This window comes from Crassostrea angulata, chromosome 7 (assembly GCF_025612915.1).
Source record: "Crassostrea angulata isolate pt1a10 chromosome 7, ASM2561291v2, whole genome shotgun sequence".
NCBI lineage: Eukaryota > Metazoa > Mollusca > Bivalvia > Ostreida > Ostreidae > Magallana > Magallana angulata.
Window position 1 is genome coordinate 8172963 of NC_069117.1, and position 26630 is coordinate 8199592.

A 26630-nucleotide genomic window follows, 5' to 3' on the forward strand; every position below is an offset into this window, starting at 1 on the left:
TTCCTATATTCCTAATTCTTGGGGGGAGGGGGGCTAGTATGCCTATGACTCCAACTTCTCAATCTTTCAAAGGTACATTAATGTACAATTATATTTCCTGCGAAAAAAAGTGGGGGGGGGGGGGCTGAACCCTCTATTCTGCTATGTGCCTAATGGTTGGGTCTAACTATGCAAAAAAGTGAAAAAAGTGGGTGGCTAAGCCCCCCCCCCCCCCCCCCCCGGGTTCCGACGGCTACGCAGATAGGCGCTACTCGATTATGATGAAGAGTATGTCCTGTAAATTTAAATTATACTACATGTAGAATAAAAATAAAAGAAGGAATATCTAAGCTAATTTTTCTTTTTTTTTCTAGATTGCACAGGTTTCTAAACTTAAGGATGCACAAAGGTTTCAAGACCCTTATCAGTCGCTAACTGAGCTAGTCAGACAGTTATTTAATTATATGAAGGCATTATGCAAGTTTTTAAGCAACCATTAAACGATTGTTTATTCCTGAATTTTTTTTCATCAAAACCTAACTTTATTTATTTTACAATGATTGATAAAAAGTTCTACAACTTATATTAATATCTCTCGTTGACACGGATGTTAGCGCTAGAGGGTCATTGATGTGGGAGGAAGCCGGAGTACCCAGAGAAAACCCACGTGTCCAATCGCCATATCCCATCACATAAACCCCTGTCGACCAGGGGAATCGAACCTCGATCGCAGTATTGACCACTGTGCCCTTTTTATATTTAGATAAAACCTATAGAAATGACTAACACAAGTTTACAAAAATAAGTTTATTAATAATTTGAACTGATCACTTTATACATATACGTATTTACAAGACGACCGAGATGTATACTCCACATACAATATTATTCATCAATTTGTAGAGAACTTAGCTCCCGCCCATGATGGTCTTCAGTTTATTAGCGCCACCACAAAGCGACAGAAAATATATTTATATGAAAAGTGTCTCATACAGCACCATCATCTCAACTGCATCAACGAAGCTTTAGGTGTTAAGGCTGAAATAAAAAAAAAACAACATTATACTATCGTAAAATTAAAATGAAAATGACCAAATACAGATTAACACAGATTGATTCAATAAAAATCTTGTAATCCTGTTTACAGGATACGTGTACAATAAAATTATATATTAATTCTTTTAAGTTTCGGATAACTGTCATTGGAGGTATTTTGAGTGGTGAATGTGAATAAGATTTATACCTTGGCGGAGCAGAAACACTCGGACCCACATACATCACACACACCGGAGTCCGCCAAAACCTTGGACGTGTAGAAGGTGGTCGCCTGGTTTTCTGGAATGAAAATTAGCTTTGTCACACAAAGTCCTAGCTTAATTGTAAATTTAACATGGTAAAAATTTCTCAAAATAAATTCGCAGTATAAAATGCGATGATTTTTTTAACATTAATTTTCCGGAATTTTAAGTGGCAGTACATGTATATCTTTAATTGTGACATGTATATGCATTGCATATATAAAGCTACGAGAAAACACGAATCTTTGATTCTTTGCTTTAGTACTTACTGGGCTCGTAATAATCATAGAGCCTGATGACAGAAGGCTGCTTCTCCGCGACTTTGTCTGTGTTGGCCATGTATATGGAGGCACACTGAACCTGTTTGTCAAACTGCAAGCAAACAAACCTCAGTATTCATTCAAAATATTTCACCTAAATGACCGTGGCATTTGCCGAATTTGAAGAAATGCATTTAGTAATTACGTAACACGTAAAAACACAAACCTCATCAAAATATAGAGAAAGTTTCCTGTATCCCATCTCACTACGTTTGTACATGGGTGCCTTAGAAGTATCGAGTGTCTCCATGTCGGGGGTCATTCCCGAGGGTATTCCGATATCCATCATGGCCATTCCGGAATTGCCTTCCTTCAGCCATCTTTAAAAGTGAACAAAAATGATTAGAAAATAAAGAACAAGGAATTCTCAGTACTGTAACTTTACACTGAGGAAAACAACTCACCGGCCGCAGACTTTGACTGTGAAACCTTTGGTGGTCTCGTCAAAAAGAGTCACATTCACATCAAAGGATGAAACCTCAATCTCCTCGTCAGTATTGAAATATGTCGATATCTAGATATACATGTAACTGCATTATATATCCAAGGAATAACATCAATATTATGACATAAACTCAGAAGATAAAATGTCAATGAAATATTTCAAGCACGACAACTATATAAATATTAAAAAAAAAAACGACAAAAAAGATAGGAAATTGTCTCATGTTTGTCCTACCTCTGCCAATGCTATGCCGGAGCCCTCTGCTTGGATGTTCAGAAGTTTCACGTCCACAGGAACCTGCAAATAAAGCAATTTGCACAGTATAACCAATGCAAAACCAAACTTAAATCCCAGACATGTGGTCATCAAACAGCACTTTTAAATAGTCAGCAGTATACGTACGTCCACTGTCTGAAGGACTAGCGCATTGTTTGCGTCCACAGTGAAGTCCTGCTGGAAGAATACCCCGGGGGTCTTACTAGTCAGACGGACTTTCATGTTAAAGTTGGGACTGTAGACCATTGTGGCAAACTCCGCTAATGACTGGAGAGCGATGATTGTATCCTAAAAATGCGATTTGAACATATAAAGGAAATTATAACAAGTTTGAAAGTAATACTGGTATCATGCTGGAATACTAGGGTTTGCATTTAACCTTTGAAATTAATGGCCAGTTACAACAGACCAATTACCTGTGTTGAAGAGAACCCTCCTTCTGGATTCCGCTGGGAGGTCACCCACTTTAGAACAGGGAGGCCTCCTTCCAGATCCTTCTGAACTCCCAGACTGAGCAGAGCATAAGCCGTTGTTTCGATATCAACAGCCTTTGCCTGGTCTTTGGGTGGAGCCCATCCTTTCCATTGAATGCCAGTCTCCGGTTTGGTCCAATATTTTGTTCCATCTTTCATAATCAAAAGTAAACATTGTGGTGCATAAAGAAAGAGGAATTTCATGCTTAAATTGACTTACAATTCCTTTTTGAGAAAGGTGTACATACCTTTCATGGTAGCCTTGGCATCCAACTTGTTCATCACTTCAGCGACCCTCGGGCTGTTGGTAATCTGCAAGGCATACCCTACGAGGGCCAGCTCATACATGTCCTCCAACAAATCGATGTCATTCTCCAAGTAAGTTCTTGTCTTCTGTATTGCTCGACCAGTCAACTCAGACACCTGTCAACATGGTTGATGAAAATTGAGTTTCAGCCAGAGAGAAAATAACTAAGATAATTGACGCTGTAAAAGTATTTTTAAATATGTGCTATAGTCATTATGTCTTACCCCTGGAATGACCTCCGCCTCCTTGAGAGCAATCAGGACAAACGCAGCAAGGGCCCTCTCTCCGCTCGCTGAACCACCCTGTTGTTTACAAACAAGATCAATTTATTAAGAAAATATATAATCTCTGTCCAAAGCATTACTCTTTAGACAAATAGTGCGTATGTCGTTTTGATGTTTCAGTATTTGGTCCATGAAATATCGTTAGCGTTTTGCGTTGTGTCGTACCTGCATTTCCTTGTGTAGAACCCTGCCCGGTTCCCGGAATGTTCCGTTCTCGTTCTGCTGAGAGACAAGCCACGTGACAGCTTTTTGGACGACGTTCTCGTCGATGGTGATGAAATCAGAGGCCTGGGAGAAAGACTTGACCACAAAAGCCGTCAACCTGTTAAACAAACAATCAGATATGGTAAAATATTCCAACAATTCTCATTCTGCCATTTTACTTTTAAACATGTTTGTATTTTAGTTTAAGGTACATGTATATTTAAACTTACCATGTAGTTCCGGACTTGTCACTTTTACCAAAGGCACTGTAAGACCCGTCGTCATGGGAATATGTCATTTCCCGCTGGTAACCTAGCAACATGTATAAAAATTGTAATGAGTAATAAAAAACTTTTCAATGTAACTCTACAATGTCTACTTGAGCATCGAAACTCCTGCGAATTTTTTTATTGATTCAACAAAAATCCACTGTTCATCTGACGGAGGCAAATTAACACACAGAACAAAAAATATATCCCAAATTTATACATTTCTTTTTCAAAATATCAGTGTAAAAGACATAGGTAAATAAGTTAAAATAATTACCTTTAATCATGTACTCTCTAGCTTTCTTCTCAAGATCCGGTGTAAGGTTATTTGTAATAGTAAGATACTTCTGAACAAAGATGTTTGGAGCAAAGTTCAGCATGTTCTGTTCACCGCATCCGTATGGCATCTTTAGCAGGGAATCTAATCCACTGATAGAGGGACCCATTACATCACCTGCATATGGAACATATACATGTAATAAATAACACAATTCAACAAGTGAATTAGTTGTAAACAAAAGAATAAATTATTCTTATTATTAAAACTAGCTTAATTTCGATTTTCTAACATTATAAGCGGCCTTGCAAATGAAACCCTTTGCTGACATTAAAGTAATATGATACACAAATTGCAATGCTCAGTATAAAGTGGGTTACAAACTACATTCTCAGTATAAAGTGGATTACAAAATACATTCTCAGTATAAAGTGGGTTACAAACTACATCCTCAGTAAGCCGTACCAATGACAGAAGCCCGGACACGTCTGGATCCGGCCACAGTGTTTGGCGGGAAAGACAGCTCCACGTCTTGTGTGAAAGTCCCAAGGGTGCCAGTATTTATCAAAACAGGGTTGTTAAATTCTTTCTCTACACCTTCCGGCTGCAAAGAGAATGATCGAGATATAAACAATATTCTGATAATACATAGTGATGTATTATATTTTTGATGAAAAAGTCTCGACGTTAAAAAATCATTCAAAGATTGAACTACTGACCGCCACTTTAAGGTATACTGACCTCCACTTTAAGGATGACGTTTACTCAGAATGAAAAAAAAATTCCACTGATGATAATGAAACCCCATCTATTGTATGTTATAGACCTTTGATTGTAGTGTTATTTTTCACTTTCAAAAAAGTAGGTCAATGACCTACTTTTTGAGTAAATGGCCATTGAATATTTTTTGAAAAATCAAGAAAAATCCCATAAAATTTTACACTACAATTGAAATTTTCTTAATTGTAAATATATTTCAAATAATAAAGCACTTTAAAAAGCGTAATACATTTTATGAATGGCAGTGGCACTAAATAGGTACAAAACATTAAGATTTCAGCTACAATTTGAAAAAATATTCCAGTCCGAATTTCCTCTACCAGTTTTCAAATTCCTACCCATTTTTTGATCTAAGTTTACAAAAAATTGAATGATGATAATACAAAAACATTTATAGCATTGAACGACTTATATTGACCTTATTCTGTTGGCATAAAATTTATATGAGGTCAATGATCAAAATTTTGAAATATGGTGTCTTTTATCGTTTTTAAGCATTTTTTAATATTTTCGCAATTCGTGCCATACAATTATTTTAATGAATAAGTGAGGTAAAACCAGCAGAAAATATGAAAAATTTTATAGACTAAAATATAAAATCTTAACTTTCAATATTAGAGACCTGCCAAAAATGTTTAAGCGGAAAACAAAATCTGCAAAATTTAGTCCGAATTTCCTCTGTTTGGCTAAAAGTCTATTTTTGTTTGAGCCTAATTACGTAATAAAGTAAAAATATCAAATGTTTTGTCAATAATAATACATTTTATTAATACTTTTTTTGTTTAGAACAAATTGTACTCATTATATTGAACTTTATAACAATCCGAATTTGAGAACTCAAACCCTGAGTAAACAACACCCTTAAGTTATACGACCTCCTCTTAAAATCTACTGAGTTCAACTTTAAGGTATACTGATTTTCACTTTAAAGTATACCACCTCAGCTAACCTCCATTTTAAGGTATTCTGACCTCCACTTTAAGTTATACGACCTCCACTTAAAATCTACTGAGTTCAACTTTAAGGTATACTGATTTTAACTTTAAAGTATACCACCTCAGCTAACCTCCATTTTAAGGTATACTGACCGCCACTTTAAGGTATACGACCTCTACTTAAAATACACTGGCCTCCTTTTTAAGGTATACTGACCTCCTCTTTGATGTTTACTGGTCTCCACTTTAAGGAATACTGACCTCTCCTTTAAGTTATACTGACCTCAACTTTCAGGTAACGGATGACGGCGTCACTAGGCCCCGTGGAGATGACGGTGATGTTGATCTTCAGGTCCCCGGTCTCCGTGGGGATGATGGGGAAGTACACTGGGTAGATCTCTCCGGCCGTCATCTGTAAATATTAACCTCGTCACATAAATCCACAACGTACAGCCGAAATATCGACCCTTTTGACTCTTACAGTTGAAGAAGAAATCGAGGCACTAATCTGATGAATAGACATTTTTTGTAAAAAAATATCCAACAGCTTGAATTAAGAAATTTCATCTGAAGACAATGCCAACATTAGGAAAACATTCATGTTAATTCAGATATAAATATCAATCATGGTGGTTTAAGGAAGAATTAATCACCATACTTACATTAAATGTACGCCCGACTCTGGCGGAGAATCTGCCCTTTTTGACCTGGTTGTCTTGGATGTAGGTGACCAGGTTCTTGAAGGATTCGTTTTTATCGATAATAACAAGGACCTAAAAAACAAAGTTAAATAGATATAATATTTCGGAAAGTGTTAATTCTATGGACCAGTAGTTCATTGTTTTTGGACAGAGAATAAGTCCGAGAACCGATAAACATCCCCCTTACCCTGACATCTCTGTCCAAATAGTTGAAGACGTTGGCCTGTAGTACAACCAACTCGCCTCGTGTCACGGCATAGGGCATGGTAAGACTCACAAAAAACGGCTGGAAAACTTTAAGCTGCAAACAAAGTTTATAAAGAATATTAACCATTCAAACTTTTAATTTAATAACAGGGAATCAGTCTTGGGTGACGAATTTATATAGGACCGACTTACATTTGCAGGACTTGGGGTCAGTCCTAGCCCTGACGCAGGGTTTACGGCAAACGCTGAGGCGACCCAGGTCGTGATCGTGTCAGGGACGGGGACACTGAAGGAGGTCATTCCGTCAGCTCTATAAATAGAACATCTCAGACTCAGTACGGGTGAGGAACTATCTCTCTTTCTCCTCTGTGACTCAACTTACTCTTTTTGAGCATGTATGGATACAACATCAAGGCAAAAATGCAAAAAATCATAGGGCATATTTACAAATTATTGAGTGAAGAATGTATTTAATGATAAATTACAATAGTACAGTATTTGTATTACTTCATCTTTTACAGATAATTCTGATAGACATTTTAAACTGGTATACACTGTATTAAAAGTGTATTGGTTCATCTTTTAAAAGTAATTCTAGTAGTCCATAACAGAACAATCATGTCAGCAACATACGAAATATGGCGCAATAATGTTTCAAAACAGATAATTAAAAAAAACTGGGTGGTTAAAGTCGTAAACTTTCGTTTTCACGAATCAACCTCTACATACCCTATTGTTTTATTAAACCAAAGCCATGTTTCTGGAAACAACTTTCGAACACGTATTTTTGGTTCTGATGTCGAGGAAGCAGAAATACCAGACGCCTTTCCTACCATTCGATCATTGGTCATAAAAGCGACCGGTCCGGAGTCCATAACCATATCATAGTAATAGGGTTCAATCCCTGCAACACACTTCATTACACTTACGGAACTCAGATAATCTTTTAACTTTGGAGTATAAACGATGCTCATGCAGGTTCCCCACAACCTGGGCTAACGAACCATGCTATTATGTTAAATCTATCCGTATTTACAGAGAATGACAACAATCATAGCATAAATTGAGAGGTGAACGTAAGATGAAAATCCAAGAGGTCCCTTCAATCGTTGATCTTTGATTGTTTGTTTTTTTAAAGGGCCGGGGGTGGGGGGGATGGGGTGTTAAATTGATTGGATATCGTCATATCGGTACACCCTTTAAATAGAACATACCCTGTAGTTTTATTGGTCCACAGCCAGGTTTCGGGGAAGAGTACACGGGTTCTTAAAGGGACAGGGGGCGGAGTATCAGGACGAGCGGTGGTGGAGGTGTGAGGGTGCGAGACCGTGGTAGTAGCGGGGGGTCGAGTCCCTCCATCATCGACTAAAGTCTGTACCAGAGTTTTAAAAATACTGGGATTCCACTTATATTCTGTATGGTATACCGTCATCACTGGAAGACCAAAACCATTCACACATTAAGTTTCTTAATAAGTCTTGAATCTCTTTGAACTCCTCTGGTAAATGTGTAGCATTTGTTCCTGTTATTTCTCAAGCACAATATCATCTAAGAAGTGCGTGCAAAGCAATGCATGTGTCATCTTTTGCAAACATCACCAGCTCTTAGTTTCATTTGCTTGCGCAACATAGAACTGTTATATTTAAAAAAGTAATATCTGGGTAATTCTACCGAGTAAAACGGTATTTATTTACCTAGCGTATCGGGAACGACGTTTAATAAACCCACCTCCATTTTATCATTTAGTCTATTAATTTATATCTTTTAAATTCGGCGATGAAAAAATTATAAACAAGATACCAACTGTATTTCATTGATACTGTTGTTGACATGTACAATGTCATATTTTGTAGTTTTTCGGCGTACCCTATCTTTGAAGACTCCCATAACCAAGTTTCAGGAAAAAGCCTGCGAACTCTAGGAGGAGCAGTGGTGTCTTCATCCTGTGAATCTCCACCATAGCGATAGTATTGAATCGATCCTACTCTATCGGCCATCCTCATCATCTGATAATATGCCACATCTTACAAAGGAGAAGGTAAGAGGCTATACAGCGTGTCAAAATCTAGATTCCTTCAAGAAATGTTGACAAGTACACATTTCGAAATTATCCGATCTGGAAGACAACCGTTTTAGAAATCCACTGCATGCATTGCGTACAAAAGCTTACTCAGTTGTTTCTACAACTCTAATTCCGAAAACACTTTGTTATTATGCAGACAAAATCCTGTTTACAAAGCTGTAACATGTGCTTTACATTGGAAATCCATGAATTCTTACATCTGCTGACAGTAAGCGCATGCACCCACGGTGCAAGTGAGGGTTAACATTGAATCAATGTGCTTTGATGAATAATCAGACTTAATAAAGATATGCTTTTTTAATCGATGCATATCGGATTTTAATGTTTATGAAAAGCAATAACTTAAATATAAGTCCACAAAGAAAGGAGAAAACGAAAGAAAAATACTAAATATGTTTGACAAAAAGAAGGTGCAATTTCGGCGATCCCAGGCCATTCGAATTCCATAACAGACGACTGCTTATAAACCAGATAAAAATGGGGGGGAATGGTCCACTGGGTCAGAATTTAAGCCAATATCTGTTACAAGAGACAATTTGAGATAAAAATCGTATTTAAAGGAAGTTTTCATCTGGATCAATTTAAGTGCTTCTAAAAAAACTTCTCGAACATTTTGAAATGCTTCAAAACCAAGTCTCTTGAAAAGATTTTGTAAAACCGAGTGAACAAACAAGACCATAAGCAGTTTGTTGCATTTCATTTTAAAATTAGGTTTGACTTTGACTCCTCTATATTTTGTATACTGTAACCAACCATCTTCCCGTCCTTTAAAGAACAAATCTGTTCCCATAATAAACTTCTGCGATGTGAATTCGACGCTCTTGCTAACAACACGTGGTTTATTTACAGCGAGACTCGCGTTCTTATAAATTCTTTACTCATGTTTACTTCTCTTGTTTGACTTCATTCGTCTTTCATCGCAAAACTAAAATCTCCCTTAGTTTATTTCCGTAGTCAGTTTTGCATCGACTTTATTTGGGTGCACCAAAGTTTAAAGTTTTACAGACACTCATTGTTCATCAATTTGATGAAAACGTCCATTCCTCTGTTTGTTGTCTCTTATATGGTATAGCTATCTTTTTGCCATAATTTTTTTTTTCAGTTTTGGAAGAGGTTATCCTGCTTGAAATGAATACATGAATGTATTTAGTTACAGGAGTCAAAAAGAAAAATTAAGATGATTTTCGCAATCCTTCAGAAGATAAATTATGACTAAAACTGCTAAATGATGCCATTCAACTACAGCTACAGTTAATATCAATATTTACGTGGAAAAGAAAGAAGGGACAGGGCCGAAAAGGAAATGACCAAGGGACCTAAACACGAATACTAGTACCAGTAATAATTCTTCGCAGAACCTACACAATTCTTATGTTACTGAACCTAAACAGTATTTTCGTTGCCAACATTAAGAATAACATGTGTTGCTGAACCTACCCATGTGTTGCTGAATCTAAACCACATAGCACTTGTGTTGTTAAAAAAACCGCAGTGTTTGTGTTGCTGAACCTACATGGCAAAAGTGTTCTTTAGTCTACCCAGTACTTGTGTTGCTGAACCTACCCAGTATTTGTAATTGCTAAAGTTACCCTTTACTTGTGTTGCTGAATCTATCCAGTATTTGTTTTGCTGAACCTAACCAAGAACCTCGGTGGCTGAACCACCCAGTACTTGGGTCGCTGAACCTAAACAATAGTTGTGTTGCTGAACCTGCCCAGTACTAGTATTGTTGAAGCTAAGTAATACTTTATTTTGCTGAACCTCAACAGTCCTTGGGTTGCTGAATCTACACATTATTTGTGTTGCTGAATCTACACATTTTTTGTTGCTAAATCTACACATTATTTGTGTTGCTGATTCTACACATTATTTGTGTTGCTGAAAATACACATTTTTGTTGTTGCTGAATCTACACATTTTTGTTGTTGCTGAATCTACACATTTTTTGTGTTGCTGAATCTACACATTATTTGTGTTGCTGAATATACACATTTTTGTTGTTGCTGAATCTACACATTTTTGTTGTTGCTGAATCTGCACATTATTTGTGTTGCTGAATCTACACATTTGTTGCATAGCTGAGCCTACACAGTACTGGTATTGTTGAACCTACCCAATACTTGTGTTGCTCCAAAGCCAGGTTTCAGGGAAAAGTGTTCGCTCGCGTGGCGGCGATAATGGCTGACTTTCTTCATGAAGTCCATTTTGTCCACCAAATCCACCAGCAAAAAACATACGGCTAAACATCGGGGGATCCCCTTCAATTAAATCGCAGTTTTTCACTCGTACAAGACAGAATTGTCTTGAAATAGTTTTATTGTAGAGTGGATTTTTAGAACAAAGCCGTGGTATCCAAATAACCCAGAAAGCAAATAAAAAAGTCGCATAAAACATCTCCAGTGTAAGGAAAGAATATTGGGTAAACGATAGGTGATATGCAAAGGTAAGGAAAGAACCATAAGTAAACATTGGGTAAATTGCTAAAAGTAGGAAGGGTCTGACAGGTAAAAATCAACAAACCTAACATTTCTATCTCAAAATTCAGTTTTTCAACTTCACGAATGATCATTTCGCCAAAAGTCGTTTTCAAGCGCAGAACTACGGTTTTTGTCTGAAAAATGACACAAACTAGTAAAAGCATACTAAAATCTTCAAAATTCGTCATTTTGTAGAACCATTAGGCCATTTTACAGCAAGTGAACATTCCTTCAATTCATCAAAACGATGAAAAGAACACAACAAGTTTGAGCAAATACCGGTATCTTAAATGGATTCGAATTGTCGTGGAAAGATGAAAATGAACGATCCAATATTCCTCTTTACAACCACAAAATGCACGAATTTAAAAAATTGATATTCAATGTGATATGAGGTAATCGGATTTAAACGGAATTTTTTATCATACTTGGTCATTCCATCAATAACGTTAGTTACCAAAATCAAACGAGGAAGAGCAGACGATGTTGTGTAGGTTTTGGAATAAAGATATTTTTTGTGAGAGACACTCGAGTTGTCATGGACCTCAATCATTACATATCTGCAGACAGAAACCGAGTGCTATACCTACCCTACACTTGTGTTACTCCATAACCAAGTCTCCGGGAAAAACTTTCTGACACGTGGGGTAGATGGAGAGGCCATGTCAGATTGTGACGACTCTCTCGTCATACCTTGGTGATCTGCTATTCTGAAGTTAGCTACCCGCCCTCTCGTCTTTCGAAAAACAAATCTGTTCACTAAATAAACGTCTTCTGCTTAATTCTCCTTCCAGTCTGTACATTTTTGTGATGTGTCAAACTTTCTGTATTAGTACGCCTGCAATGCTTGATTTGTGACGGGAAAATAGCAACTGGTGTTATATGACACATGCTTACCGCCTTGTTCTTTCAAAAACCCACACCAAATTTTGTGAAGTGTGTATCCTAAAATAAAGCTCTTATGATTTGTTTTCTGAATGCATCAAATATTGGTAGCACAGAACATACCACATTTATAAAAATTTGGGGTTTACCATAATCAGGACTCAAATCTTGTCTATTCGTTTACACAATTCCTTACTGGGTGAAAAATTCAAGAGAAGCTGTCGTTTTAGCTTGCTTTCGTCATACTGACATATCGTCACTAGATCAATACAATGGCCACCGCGGGTTTGATATTTTTCGGAAGTCACTTAGAGTTAATCCTAAAGATTCCCTCAATGAAGGAGTCATTCAATTTATTATTATATTGTATGGCATTGCTCTGGGTACTTCCTTAGGTATAAGTCATATTCGCAGATGATGCCCATTAGATATATCCCCAGTATTTCATTTTGGGACCAAAATATAAAAACAAGTCGAAACGAGACGTCGTGTTGTTAAGAGTGAACAAGTCTTTCATTTTTGTAGTATTTTTAATGTTAGGATAACTACCCATCAGGCTTCCTTCTGACGTTAATTCTTATAATATTTAGGCGACTTTGGTTTAATATATCTACTTTATATCAATTTATTGTTATCACTAAATTAAATTCCTGACAATCTTATGAAGAAGTACTTATCATAGTTGTTCCAATCATTGAATTTTATCTTTTTATAACCGGTGCAAATGACAGAATGACGTTTAACCGTCGGACGTACAACGCGAAAGGGTTCTGATGCTACTTCATACACGCCTGAGTAAGAAAAGAGACGACGACTTTGACCTACCCTGTACTAGTATTACTCCATAACCAGGTTTCGGGAAACAGCTTGCGCACGCGTGGTGGTGGACTGATCGCAGAACCTCCTCCTGCATACCGGTATGCCGAAGCACCATTAAGCTCATCCAACATGACACCATCCATTCTAGCATCGTACGAATACATTATGGCAATATCGGACCCTTGGAGAAAATCCACGGATTACTTTCGTTAATGGCGAGTATTGTTTTAATAAACAAAACTGAATATTCCACAAACCACACAAAAGCAGGTGACGTGTTCATACATATACCGGTGTATCCCATCCACCTTTTACACACATAACCCAATTTATTACCCAAGTAAATATTACTGGGTCATTCTAGGAAAAAAAAGCGTGCCATATTGTGCAAATTCTGAAAACTCCTTTTGCAGGAGACATTCGTGTCTTAAAAGACCTCAATCATTAGATTATCTGCAGGCAGGAACCAGGTAATATACATGTATCTACCCTACGCTTGTGTAACCAGGAACAAGGTAATATATATTGCACGGCACGTATCCTGACAGCGTGGCTTCTGACGATTCCTTAAATGAACAGCTTTGTGAAATGCCTCACTCCAATAAGCGGTAGTTATAGTAGTTCTTGTGGATTGCTCTCAGTGGGGCATTTGATAGGCCAGTTGTTTAACGTTCCCAGGAAAATATTCATTTATCTTGCTTTGAACATACTACCTGACATTCTCGTCACCGCCAATTTATGATATCCAAGAAAGATTTGATTTTTTCATATTTGCTTTAGCGTTATTCTACAAGGATTCCTCGAGTTTGAAGTCGACACGATACCTTGTCTTGTTAAGCAGTCAACAAATCGACTTTTTAATTTAAATTCTAATTCGAAAGTAATTAACCTTCTGAAGAATTATTATTGTTCTTTGGGGACCAATGTTCGTAGCTTTCGTTAGTCTCATTATTTTGCCCACGAATTTCCATCACCATGAAGGTATATACAAGCATTTGTATTTAATATTCATTAAAACTATTCCGAACTTGCTACCAACGAGATAATGTCCCCACAAACCAGGCAAATTTTGGTTACCCAAATACACTGTCTCTCACAAATAAAAATGATGCCACAGTTTATAGGAGAGAGGTTGACGAAGTTTAGCTTTTGACATGCTATAACTGTAACTTTATGCCCTTATTTGTATTTTAAGATTATTAGTATCAGTTTCTTAATTTTTTAATGAATCCTTGAAATGACTGATAGATCTAACTGTTAGACGTAAATCGCGAAAGAGTTCCAATGCTACTTCATACACGACTGAGTAAGAAAAGACGACGACTTTGACCTACCCTGTACTTGTATTACTCCATAACCAGGTTTCGGGAAACAGCTTGCGCACGCGTAGTGGTGGATTGATACCAGAATCTTCTGCAGAACCAGATGACGCAACAGCCACATCCATTTGCATGTTGGCAATAGGTGATTCAAACATATCCATTTCATACATTTCATTGTCGTACCCTTGAAGAAATTCCACATGTTACTTCCGATAATGGCGACAAATATTGTTCCACAAACCACACCAAAGCAAGTGACGTTTTTTATACAATTATATTCCATCCACCTCTGATATAGTGAACTGATGACTGCTTTGAATATTTTCTGCTGCAAATCGCTTTTGCAAACACTCTTTCCATTGCATCCTAATAATATTTTTCGTATCAAATAGTTCATAGAGCTGCAGTGTTTTGTCCTTACCCACTCAGCAATTTCCCAGTCTTTTAACTTATATTTTCGGTTTATTTTTTTGTGCACACATAAACATAATACCGGATGACTTTGTCATGGTCTTTAAAAGACCGATAATAACAAGATTGAGAAAAAATTCATTTTTGCTACTTCAAATCACAGTGTCTTAAATAATTCTTCAGGAATGGGTTCTTAGTAATTTGTTCAATCGCATGAGCGCGTGACGTATATTTTAGATCAAAGCTTCTATGGTATAAAACCTAAAATAGGCTTGTTTACATTTGGACTGCCCTTTATATCCGATATAAGTTTTACTTCAGAACCAAGTTGTAGAAAATGAGGCGGCAAAGGTATCCCTTTTGAACTTAATATTCGCATTTTTTCGCGTTTTTTGCTTTGATAATCAATGTTAGTAGCCCTTTGATTAAATCCTTTTAAATGTTTGACTGCTGTAATTTGGTTATAAATTTTAATTGTGAATATATTCAACACCAGACTTGGTTTTTGTTCCTAAAGCACACAAAGCGTGGTTATGACAACGATTTGAAATTGACAAGAATAAAGGTAATTCATTTATAATTGGCTTAAATACTATTTTTTGCACCAGAAAAAAGTGTAGGGGAAAAGGCGCGTGTCTATTTCGAAGAAAAGGATCTCATAATGACACATTGGGTAAAACCAATTTTCTACCACAGTAACACTACTAAACGTAAGTGTTTAACAATACAACTACTTTGGTTTGGTACTTCACCAAAGTTCTGATTAAGATGACGACTTCAAGTTTTTTTTTTATACAATCAGATTTCTATCAATAATTCTTTTCTATATTTTCTAGACCAACCGTCCAACGAAGACATGCAAGGGAGATAAACCACCTACCCGGTAGTAGAATTACTCCAAAGCCACGTTTCTGGGAATAACTTTCTGACTCGCGGGGGAGATTGTGGGGGTGGTGGGCCCGCACCAGCCATTGCAGTATTTCGTGCCATAGGAGCAGCAAAGGCCATCATTGGCTGCGCCTCCATCATGACTGGTCCCCCCATCCTACGTAACATCGGCATTGGTTGCAGCCCTTGAAGAAATGACGTCATCATATTTTTTACGTAGTTGGACGTTCGACATGGACATTGGCGCCTGGGGACGTTTCTTCTAATGGTTTCGGACTTTAACGAACTCACGCGGTGAAGAATTGAAACTTGTTTGAATATGAAAGATACCTGACGTATCCTTTTTTTTTTTTTTTTACATTAATTTGATTTGTTTGTTGTGATTCTCAAGTTCTCAACTATATTTTGAAGACAGTTGGTATGTGTTTATATTAAACTGTAAACCCCGATAGTGAAAACAATGATCAAAAGCACTTGTTACTTTTCCTTAACATGCAGACATCTGTCCCCTTAAACTTTTCAAAAATGATACCATTTAAATAAAATTAAGTGCAAATTAGATTGAAAAGTAAAATTACAAATGTGTGCAAGGAAAAAGTATTATTTAAGCAATTGCAAAACATGCATGTACCCAAAATCCTCTTTAAAAATTCGTCCCAGAAATGAATGCCATGTCGAAAGGTAATGCAAACAGTAAATAGATTTGTACAATGATGTTAATCTTGTTAATATATTTTGATATTCTATAACTAGCAAATTACTGTAAATAATACAAGTTTTAAAAGAATTCAATTACAAACAACTGAGTCTTTGTGCTTTATGGGTTTTTTTTTTCAAAATTATTGCAGATTAATTAAAAAAAAACCTCAAACATTTCTTTGAGCAATTCTTATGAAGAATTTAATCTTATGTAACGAATAAAAGCCCATATGTAGATCTAATTTAATATCATTGAAGTTTACTTTCTTTTCATCTCAGGTGTTTGCATGTGCATGTAGAGCCAATCAAAGCGGCATCACCAATGCATTCATTACAATATATATATGGTGTTATATTTATTACAAAAAAAAAATATTAAAATCATAATCATATTTATAATCTCATGAATTTAAGCGATATTGAAATTCAGTTTGATAATATCAGTACCAATTAAACGAAAACTTACATGGTTCTTCGTAGTTATACACAAGGGCATCCGTCAAAACCACCATACCATTGTTCTAAAAAAAGGTACCATAAATCAGTCAAATCATTGTTTACATACATTTTTGTTATGTGTGTATGTGCATGTTTGTGTGTTCACGTGCACGTCTCTGATAATAATTTTTTTAAGGACATCAAAGAACTCAACATACTCGGAACACGTCATCAGCGTCCTCTCCTCCGGAAGGCCTCGGCCACCACCAACCAAAAGGCTGAAATCCGCCAAAACCGCCGTCCGTGTCATAGGTATTGAGTTCATCAGTTACCTGTGCAAAATTTGGGGAAAAACGTATAGCAAAATACATTATAGGGTTTTTTTAATAACTATTCTTGTTTTTTTCTTCTCTGGTAGAACTAGTTTTTTTAAATAAATTTAAAAAAAAAATTCTGTGAGTTACCCTGCTTTCTTTGATGTCATTGTCGTTTCTTAATATGAGGACACTTTTGTCGACAGCCAGCAAATGGACCGTGGAATCTGGGTCTGCTTTTACCGACACCACAACCTCTTTGCCGGGCCGGGTCTCCTGAACGTCAAAGTTGATGTCCACCTACAAACAGAGCAAATATTCTCTCTAAAAATCAAAGCTTTTGAATGTCCAGATACTTGTAACGTAAACAGCAACCAATTAAGTAACTGAAAAGTTTAAAGATATATTTACATTTTCCAGTGTCTTTGCCTGTGATTACACTACGTATCGATTTTGTACTATATACATTTGTAACCCATAACTTTAAATGAAGCCAAATTGAGGCGCCAGCAGGGTTTGCTTATTCATATTTTTAGATATAAATATATTTAATCGTAGGATGGTTTAAAATTATATAAGACTAGTGATAAGGAATCATTCTTTTAATATTATGAGGTGATAATTTCGATCGGGGCGTGATCAAATCTATCATATAATAAAGCCCTTCGGGCTTTATTGGATTTCATCGCACCTCGGCCGAAATTATCACCTCATAATACTCAAAGAATGATTCCTTATTCCTTAATTCAATTTAACTAGAGGATTTTTTTTGTATTTTGGAATTTTTGACAATGTGACATTCAACGTCCAATGTTCATGAAACAAATTTAAGGAGGCTGACTGGTCAATTACCCATTATCTCTAGTATCCTAGATTTTAAGATATGATTTAATAAGCTATAAACTGTTATTAAATAAGTTAAGCAAATTTTAGAAAAAGAAAAGGTCACTTTAGATTTTATATTTGAGTATTTAACTGTAACTTTATAAAGAGTTCTTCTTCTAAAAGAGACCAATAAAGTCTAAAAATGGCCATAACCATTTAGCCCGTTTAACTGTTAAAGAAACATTCTGCTTCATGACCAATTTGACTGATTTGCTTACTTTATTTTTGAATGTTCCATCGATATTAAAGGTCAATGCATCGGTGACAATTTCTCCGTCATCTCTGACGTAATGGACGATCAGGCGGGCCTTGGGCGCCATTTCCGTTGTTATAGGTAACGGGAAAGTCTGAACTCTGGAGGTCATGTCAACTTCGCCCGATGAAACGACTTGACCTTTTGAGATAACCTAAAATTAGAAGAAAAAAAATATGAAAACAAAGAAAATACTTGAACGATATAAGTTATCTATTAATACTTATAGATTAATTATCTCTGCACAACAAATGGATACTGTTTACATTGAACCTTTTATACGCCATTAATTAAGAATAACATGGAACAAATCTTTCAAGTTGTCGTTCCTTTTTTCAAAATTAATTTCGATCTTGGATTTTCAATTAAAATTATATTTAGAAGACGGGTAACATAAAATTAAACAAAACTTTTATGAACTTTCTCAGTTTTTACTTGGTTTGTAAAAGTGTGTCTGCAAGCACTCTCATTGACTTACCTGATAGTACACTGTGGGGGTAGATTCTGTGGTCTTGATTTCAAAGTTTGAAGTTAATCCAGTCTGAAATTTTAAGTAATATATTGAAACTTAATGGCTAAGTTAACTGAAACGAAATCGGGGGAAGAGAGAGAGAGAGAGAGAAAGAGAGAGAGAGAAAGAGAGAGAGGTGTTACCGTGGGTTTTACGTCAGGGTTCAGCAAAGATACTTGCATAAAGCTATCGCTAGGAGATTTACTTGGATTCAGACTGAGATAAGAAGAACTCTTCTCGTATTGTGCCTAAAAAGGAAATTTCTAATTTATATATTAACTATAAAACTTAAATCATTGAATCAAAAACATTCATTGAAAATTTTTTCAAGAAATTTCACATAATCAAATGCTCTCAAACGTGACTTACATCCACTGATGCCCGAATAACATTCTCCGGTATTGTCATTTCATATTCAAAAATTCCATCGGCATTGACGTCCAGAAAAACGGGTTCCAGTTTTTCATCTTTCGTGGTCGGCTGCCACATTCGTCTTCCCCCCGGTATGATCATAGGTTCATCGATAAGTCTCAACCCTCCCATTTCTGGTGGGGGTGGGATTTCAGTGGTGGTCGTGGTGGAGGTTGTGGTTGAGGGAAGGGGGAGTGTGTGGGTCACCGTCAGCCTGACCCGGGAAGCTGTGGGCAGGGATATCGGGGAATCGTCTTGACGAGTTACTCTACCCTATAGGACACGCACAATTATTGAAATACATTTCATAAATCATTAAACATAAAAAAGTAATTCATCAATAATTCTAAAACCCAATCTTTTTAATAACATATACATGTACATTCAAATAATCTTCAAACAAAGATGTAAATTTGTAATAATTCTAAATCTTAAGAGTTTTATTCTTGAAAATCTTACCAGAACTTTGTATTGGAGACCCGGCTTGAATGACTTGGGCAGAGATTGGAGGAACTCCACCTTGTTCTCAAATGGATAGAAGCGGACAGTTCCCGTGGCGTTCTGTCGCAGTCCCGTGATCGCTTCCGTTACATTCACCTCAAACAGGAGCTCGCTGTAGTCCAGCCATTTATCCAGGCTCTTCAGTTTGGAGTTTTCCACATCAAATTTGTACTCACCATTTATCTGCAATGATAGATACACGGTTATTCGACAATTAAAAATGTGTGAACGTTTAGACGAGAGAAAGTTTTCCAAATCATAAGTTCTAAGATTCCTATAAAAAAGTTAGCAAAGCAGTTGAAGATGTTTGGATATTTCGGAACATAATCAATATTTTATTTACAACTTTGACTTACAGGTGCACTGTGGGATATCTGGTCAATAAGTCCCTGTTTCTTTCTGTTCTCAATGGACCATGGGCTCTGACTGAGGTAAGGTGGGCGGATTCGGATGTCTACCACTCCCTTCACGGGCTTTCCAAACGTGTACCTGTAATTGATCAATAAAACTGACTCCTGGATCTAAATTACTAGTATATCTGTATCTAAATAAAATGGTTTACCCGTGGAACATCAGCGTATGAGATTTGAAGCTCGGAGCAAGCGTAAAAATAGATTTTTCGATTTTCATTACATTCATTCATCCATTTATCTAAATGATATTTAAATATTAAATTGAAAGTAACATTAGTTTTTAATGAAGGATCCATTATATAAAAACTTACTTAGAAACCACTTTAATTCCCGTTAAGTTTCTGTTACTGAGCCCGTAAGGAGGAAGTTCCAAAGTTACGTCAAATTTCGGTAAGACTGAAAAAATGCACTTTATAGTAAATATGATTAAACATCAAATTTCGTAATGTCTGGTGAATTCTATAGCATTTTTCTCTTTTATCGTAGTGTTGATTACTTATCTTACCATATTCATCCACTGTAACTGTCTTTGTATAGGCTTCATTCTGAAATGTTCAAAAAGATGATTGTCTTTTCATTCCGATATTTGAAGCATCATGTGTTAAGGGTAAAAACAAAGAAGTTGTAAACCTACCCCTTGAATTGCCTTGATTTTCCATTCACCGAGCAAAGGATGGTCAGACATAACGAGACTATCGGTAAAAACCCCATTGTCGGGAACTTTGTTCTTCCATTGGCCAATTTTGTTACCCATGGGATCCTAAAATATTTGGAAGATTTAAGCTGTCGTACATAACACATAACAGCGATTACAATTACAATTTATTCTTATCATACCTTTCTAAATATCGAAGAAAAAAATTAAACTACTTACGTAGATTTCGACATCAATGTTGTCGTTTACGAGGGTTAAGTCGGGGTACATCCCAAAGACACGGAAATGGACTGAAAGATAACAGAGTAGTTAATAAACGACCAAAACTTATTAATGGAGGAATTATTTAATTTGAGAGGAGCAGAGTACATACTTGTCTGGCCGGGTTTGTAGATGGCCTTGTCTGTCTGTATCATGATAGAGGAGTACTTGGGGTTAAAATCGACTGTCGTGTAGTTACTGAAGGTCACACCTCCCTCACCCTGCACTTTGATGGCGTATTTGAGACCAGGGGTCAAAGTGGCTGGCATCTGTAAACGCAAGCAAAAGAAGATTTCTTGTAAGTGAACAAGTTACTTCAATCCCTGCACAATGCTGCTTTGTTTACATGTAATAAAAAAATAGGATAGTAATACTATTTACCCACAAGCCATTAATTAATTTATCTGCTTTTGACATGACTTTTTTTTTCTTTTACAAACGCAAATAATTTTGAAACAGAAGTCCGAAAAATGTGAATACGGTGAACCAACAATATTATACAAATGTTGACTTTGGTTGATGGCTTAAACAATCAATGTTGCCCTCAACTCTAGTCAATATTTGGTTTTATGGGGAAAAATGACCCCTCCCCCCTTCGACCCCCTCCCCCAAAATAAAATCCAGAGAGGGTTTGAAAACGTAATTTTCTCAGCTCAGTATATAGAAATTACGAGTTCAATATTGACCAAAAGGTTCTGTTTGATGCTCTTATATTAATAAAAAAGGTGGTTTTAACGTGTTAAACCGTATAAATCGTATTGAAAGGTTTACATATATCAATAACCAATATCAGCATTTAAAAATAGTAGCTTTAATTATTGAAGATATTATGATTTTGCAGATCTCTGCATTTTGAAGTCAAGAAATCAGGATCACCGCTTACCTTCAGGGGTATGGATAGTGTTGTTGGACTCAATGGATCTGCAAAGAGAAGACAAGTGATACCGGTCAATGTCAAAATAGATAAAATATTCGGCGAACATGTTTTGGCCATTCTACATGTATAACCAGTACTTAATTAAACAAAACTACCAAAGAGAATGTATTACTTAAACAAAATTACTTCAATTTGTCAAAATATCTCAGACTTGGCGCCAGATTTTTAACATTGGCGCCAAAATTTGGACAGATTTGGTGTCATGTTTTGGACAGATTTGGTGCCATGGTTTGGACAGATCTGTCGTAGTTACCTGTAGTCTTCATCTCGGATACGAGGGTGGCGTTGTTCTCGTCCAGTAGGCTGACCACCACGGTGGTGTCAAGGCCAGGGGCGGGGTTCAGGAGCTGGACATTAACGTTTGTGTCCAGGTTAGGCCGTATCGTCTTTGGGAACATTACAACATAGGAACTAAAAATAGAAACAACTGTGTCAAAGGAGCGCTAACAATGTGAAAGTTTTATTAATCCATACTTATATATAAGATAATAATTGCAACTGCTGATAAATAATTACAATGAAGATAGCAAATAATTTATTTTGAATTTTTGTTAAGATATTGGTGATCATTTAATACGTACTTCTTGGCAAGGGAACATGATATCACAGACAATAGGAGAAATAAGGAGACTCGGAGTCCCTCCATATCTGTAAATAAACAAAAACATTCATAGAGAAATCTATGTCGATCGTTTAGTTTCTGTGGAGATATTCTGCAAAAAGCAGAGGACGTAGTACAGTTGAACTTCGATATCTCGAACACTTCTATCTCGAATACAATGGAGATGTCGAAGTGATTTGTAAGTCCCAACCACTTGTTTTAAAAGTATTTTGCCCTCGATATATCGCACATTCGGATTTCTCGATGTTTTTTAAATAGTTCCATTTAGTTTAAGATAACGAAGTTTGACTGTAATTGCATAATGATTTGATTATTTAATAATTTTGGAATGTTTATCAAAGAGAAATTAAAAAAAGGCTTTTAATTGTCAACTTTATATGATCATTGAAACCTGAAAATGCAAAATTTCGTTCAAATCATTTTATCAAATCACTACGATATCTCAGTCGCCTTAACTATACTAAGCTATTCAAATGCTAATAAAGTGTACATTGAGTTCATTCGTGTGCGGACGTAGATTATTGTCATTAAAAATGAATAATGATGTGTTACAAAATACACATATTTGGGGAATATTGGATCATCACTCCAGCTTTTGTTAATTAAAATCATACTGGAAATATTCCTTTAGAATGAGATAAAGCGCAGACCCACTCATGAAAGACATTGCCATTAAAGCTATACATGTATTTTGGTATACATTCTTGTACATTGTACACATCAGTTTGAATAAATATATTTCAAGTATTAATCGAATGACAGTCGTCAAATTCAAGATCTTGGTCATTATACATTGTAGTTATTTTATATCTTAATTAAGTTAGGTGGGAATTTTTGCTATTATTCTTAATTAGGTCACTTTACTTGCCTTAAACATTCCTCATGGTTGTTATAATTAATTTTCATATTTAAAAAAAAATGTGTATCCGCAGTTTTTATCAGTTATAAAAAAGATAGGGGTTTTCTTTAAGAATTCTTAGCTGATCTGCAATAAGGCATGAAAGGGTTAATTAATTAATGGAGGTCAAAAGTTTAGCCCGTTGACGCCTTTTGGCGAGTGTCGTATGTGAAAGGTTTATAATTAATGAATACATATCTGTTGAACGATTAACCCAAAACACTAGTGTAGCGACAACGACGGAATATGTAAATTCTGATCTTATCGCCTTCAAAGACTGAACTCGTAAAGGTTCATAAAGTCATAAAAACAGAAAAAACACCGAATTTTGCATTTTCAGAATTTGCACAATACGTAGATTATGTTGAAAAACCAGCAATCCATCACTCCATATTCTAAACTTTTGGGGGGAAATGCATGTGGAAGAACCCGGGATATCCAAATAAGCAACGCTATCTTGGAAGTTAAATGAAATAAAACCTTGATTATTTTTTTTTCTGCTTTGACGATTGAAACGTCGAATGTGCATGTATCGGTTATTAATTTTTTGCTAGCTGTAAAACAGTAAGATAAAAACCTGTCTTTTAAAAAAGTGCAAAATATTACAGCATTCTTTTAGATGCATCTGCATTTTCCGATGACCAAGGTGCTTACACTGTTTATTAGGTTTTCATGATTTTGTTACTTGTACGTATCTATTTATATATTAAGAGGATGAATTGCGGCATTTTCAAAAAGTAAAGCAAGGAAGCCTTCGTTTGGAGTAAATAAGACGTTTGTGGTGTATATACAAGCTATCCTCAAAATCTGTAAGTTCTCGTGCGAAAAACAAGAAATTCTTGTCATAGCCTATCAGATTCTCATAATATAATAAAGTATATCTCATGGTCTTGGCGACAGATTCCATTTAAGTACAATTCAAATTTAAAGCAGACAACACATTCATTAACCCTGGAAGATCTGCACTGTCGTAAAAAATAACACACAAGATGGTGAGGTGCAGGGACATGACAAGGGCGTCTTATTTGTTTACAAGCACTTCTACCCAGACTGTAACAGTCAATCAGAATTCGTTCGATAATCTATCAAACGTGATTATACGCATTTCCTAATGTGTAATGGGGTTAGAATGTGTTACCTAATCACCGGGGGAGACGAATTATGATGCCGGTAATTAATTAGTCATACGGACTCATACTTCTGTGTCGCTTTAATGTATTACACACCCTCGTGGCATTTAACATTACTTATCCAAAATAAGTCTTCACATTAAAGTTAACCGTTAGGATTTTTTAATGCTGTAAACTTGGGTACAACTGCATTTATATCAAAGATAAACAAACATGTAATAATCAAGTAATTCATACCTGTTAAGGTTAAAAATAAAGACTGTTTTTCTTAAATTCTATACGGAGTTTTTTTTTTACTAAAAATCAATAGCCTTTGGTGTTCGTATACTAATATATAGTCTATGTTCAAATTCAATGCGTAAACACCGCCATCAGTGACGATACGTGCTCTCTATGGAACTTACGGAAATCCGACTTATCTTACTGAATTTTCAGCAGACAAAATATTCCAATTTTTAAATTTTATTTTAAAAGTTGATAACAATGATGGACATTCAAATCTTTTTTTTTTAATTTGGGGGAAAGGAGCTTTTACATTTTAGCAATTTTATGTGCATCTATTTTTATCATTTAATCAGCGCTATGCTAAATTAAACTTATTTTAAAGAATTTTTACGAAACTGTCTAGACTTAATGGTTAATTTACAAAATCGTAACTTTTTAAAACTTTCCCAAGACATGAACCTAGAGAGTTCCTACATGTATATACATGTATGATTTATATATTTAGGAAAAAAGTTCGTAACATCCTACAAAAAATTAGTGTATCTTAGTTCGATGGTATCTTAGGAACAGCTTACGTTAGATATCATAACTTACTAATATCATTCCTATTTTTCTAACAAAAAAGCCAATATGGTACCTAGCTCTACTTTTTACTGAACTTTATATGAAAACTGTAAAAACGCGATATTGAAAAATATCAACAAATTCATAGTTTAAAAACACTAGTTCTTTAACCGCCTCTGTCAATCAAGTGCATGACAATGCTTGGTACAAATCACTATAATAAAAACAGTAACAGTTGTCACATATGACGATATGCCTTCATGCAATACTTTGTGTTTTGCACGCTTTCGGCCTTTGTGTGTTGTACCGGCTTCATATATCTTTTTGACTTGTAATATCTAATGTGATGAATTGGGCGTGCTAATTACCGCAGGCGTCAGTGATTATTTATTTGTATACAACATGTCACATTCACTAATTAAACCTTTGTGCCGCTGCGACCCAAACTCTCGCCCGGGCTTCTATCGAGTCTTACAGGGTCCACCAGAAGGGTCACCGGGTCAAGATGGACAGCGGGAACGATGTGCAATATTTTGATAAATGCACGTGACAAAATTAGAGTAGAAAAAGGCAATAGATAAATTGACAATAATAAAAACACAAACTGCCAGATTTTTGTAAAATACGTATGCAAAAGTTTCAAGAATCACTTTTTGCAAGACGAAAAAACGCATAAATTTCTCAATTTGTACACATTTGAATTGATATAAATACTGTTGTTAACAATTTGGTGAGATTTTTTAAAACACATATAAATTTTAGAAAATTAAGAAGTAAATATTTTATAAAACTTACCGATAAATATATATATAAATCTAAGTCCAATCTCTATATATGAATGAAGTTCACGACTAATATAAACTGTATATAACTCTAGTCTAAATGTTTGTCTCTACTGCATATTTGCCACCGTCTAGTACTGATTTTGTTTTTGCTTATCAAACAGAGTAGAAACAACTATATATTTATACTGTCAGCAACGAGTCTTAGCTCTAGTCACGCCTGGCTGATTTTGTTGATTAATAGGCAAAACCTTTGACCATGCGTCAAGTTGTCACGTTCTCTACCAAGAGGGATTCCCTGGGGAAACTTACGGCCTTCTAATTGGTGGATTAGCCCCCGACGTCATTTTACGCCGTCCGCTGTTTACATGGAGTTTGTAAACAGAACGCAGTTTTGGAAAGGTGTGCAGGTTTTTTTTTATTTTGTGGAATGTGAAGCAAGCAAAAAGACCTCAACGCGTGCAAAAACGCTCCTGTTTTTCCTATCAAAA

The 26630-nt window shown here is 35.9% G+C and overlaps 1 protein-coding gene across 8 annotated transcripts; it reads right to left on the reverse strand.

Annotated features, from left to right (window-relative positions):
• Nucleotides 1–771: 771 nt before the first annotated feature.
• On the reverse strand, nucleotides 772–26306 carry LOC128155929 (CD109 antigen-like). Of its 8 annotated transcripts, none has more exons than XM_052817821.1 (37): nucleotides 26153–26306; nucleotides 22500–22566; nucleotides 22172–22329; nucleotides 21865–21902; nucleotides 21094–21250; nucleotides 20940–21010; nucleotides 20700–20825; nucleotides 20571–20610; nucleotides 20377–20461; nucleotides 20009–20141; nucleotides 19611–19835; nucleotides 19110–19424; nucleotides 18884–18988; nucleotides 18708–18770; nucleotides 18195–18383; nucleotides 17242–17391; nucleotides 16996–17109; nucleotides 16806–16860; nucleotides 7485–7659; nucleotides 6948–7065; nucleotides 6736–6849; nucleotides 6510–6620; nucleotides 6131–6259; nucleotides 4598–4736; nucleotides 4133–4309; nucleotides 3817–3898; nucleotides 3548–3704; nucleotides 3323–3400; nucleotides 3040–3214; nucleotides 2735–2943; nucleotides 2445–2606; nucleotides 2277–2339; nucleotides 2002–2111; nucleotides 1764–1917; nucleotides 1547–1649; nucleotides 1223–1314; nucleotides 772–1017 (listed from the first exon to the last, which is right to left on the reverse strand). In XM_052817821.1, exons 2-37 carry the CDS (start codon nucleotides 22562–22564, stop codon nucleotides 1012–1014), a joined length of 4443 nt encoding a protein of 1480 aa, XP_052673781.1. In that variant the 5' UTR covers nucleotides 22565–22566; nucleotides 26153–26306; the 3' UTR covers nucleotides 772–1011. The 8 variants fall into 8 exon arrangements, with proteins under 8 accessions (XP_052673781.1, XP_052673778.1, XP_052673785.1 ...); XM_052817818.1 differs by lacking the exon at nucleotides 7485–7659 and adding an exon at nucleotides 7970–8189; XM_052817825.1 differs by lacking the exon at nucleotides 7485–7659 and adding an exon at nucleotides 8622–8778.
• Nucleotides 26307–26630: the final 324 nt, after the last annotated feature.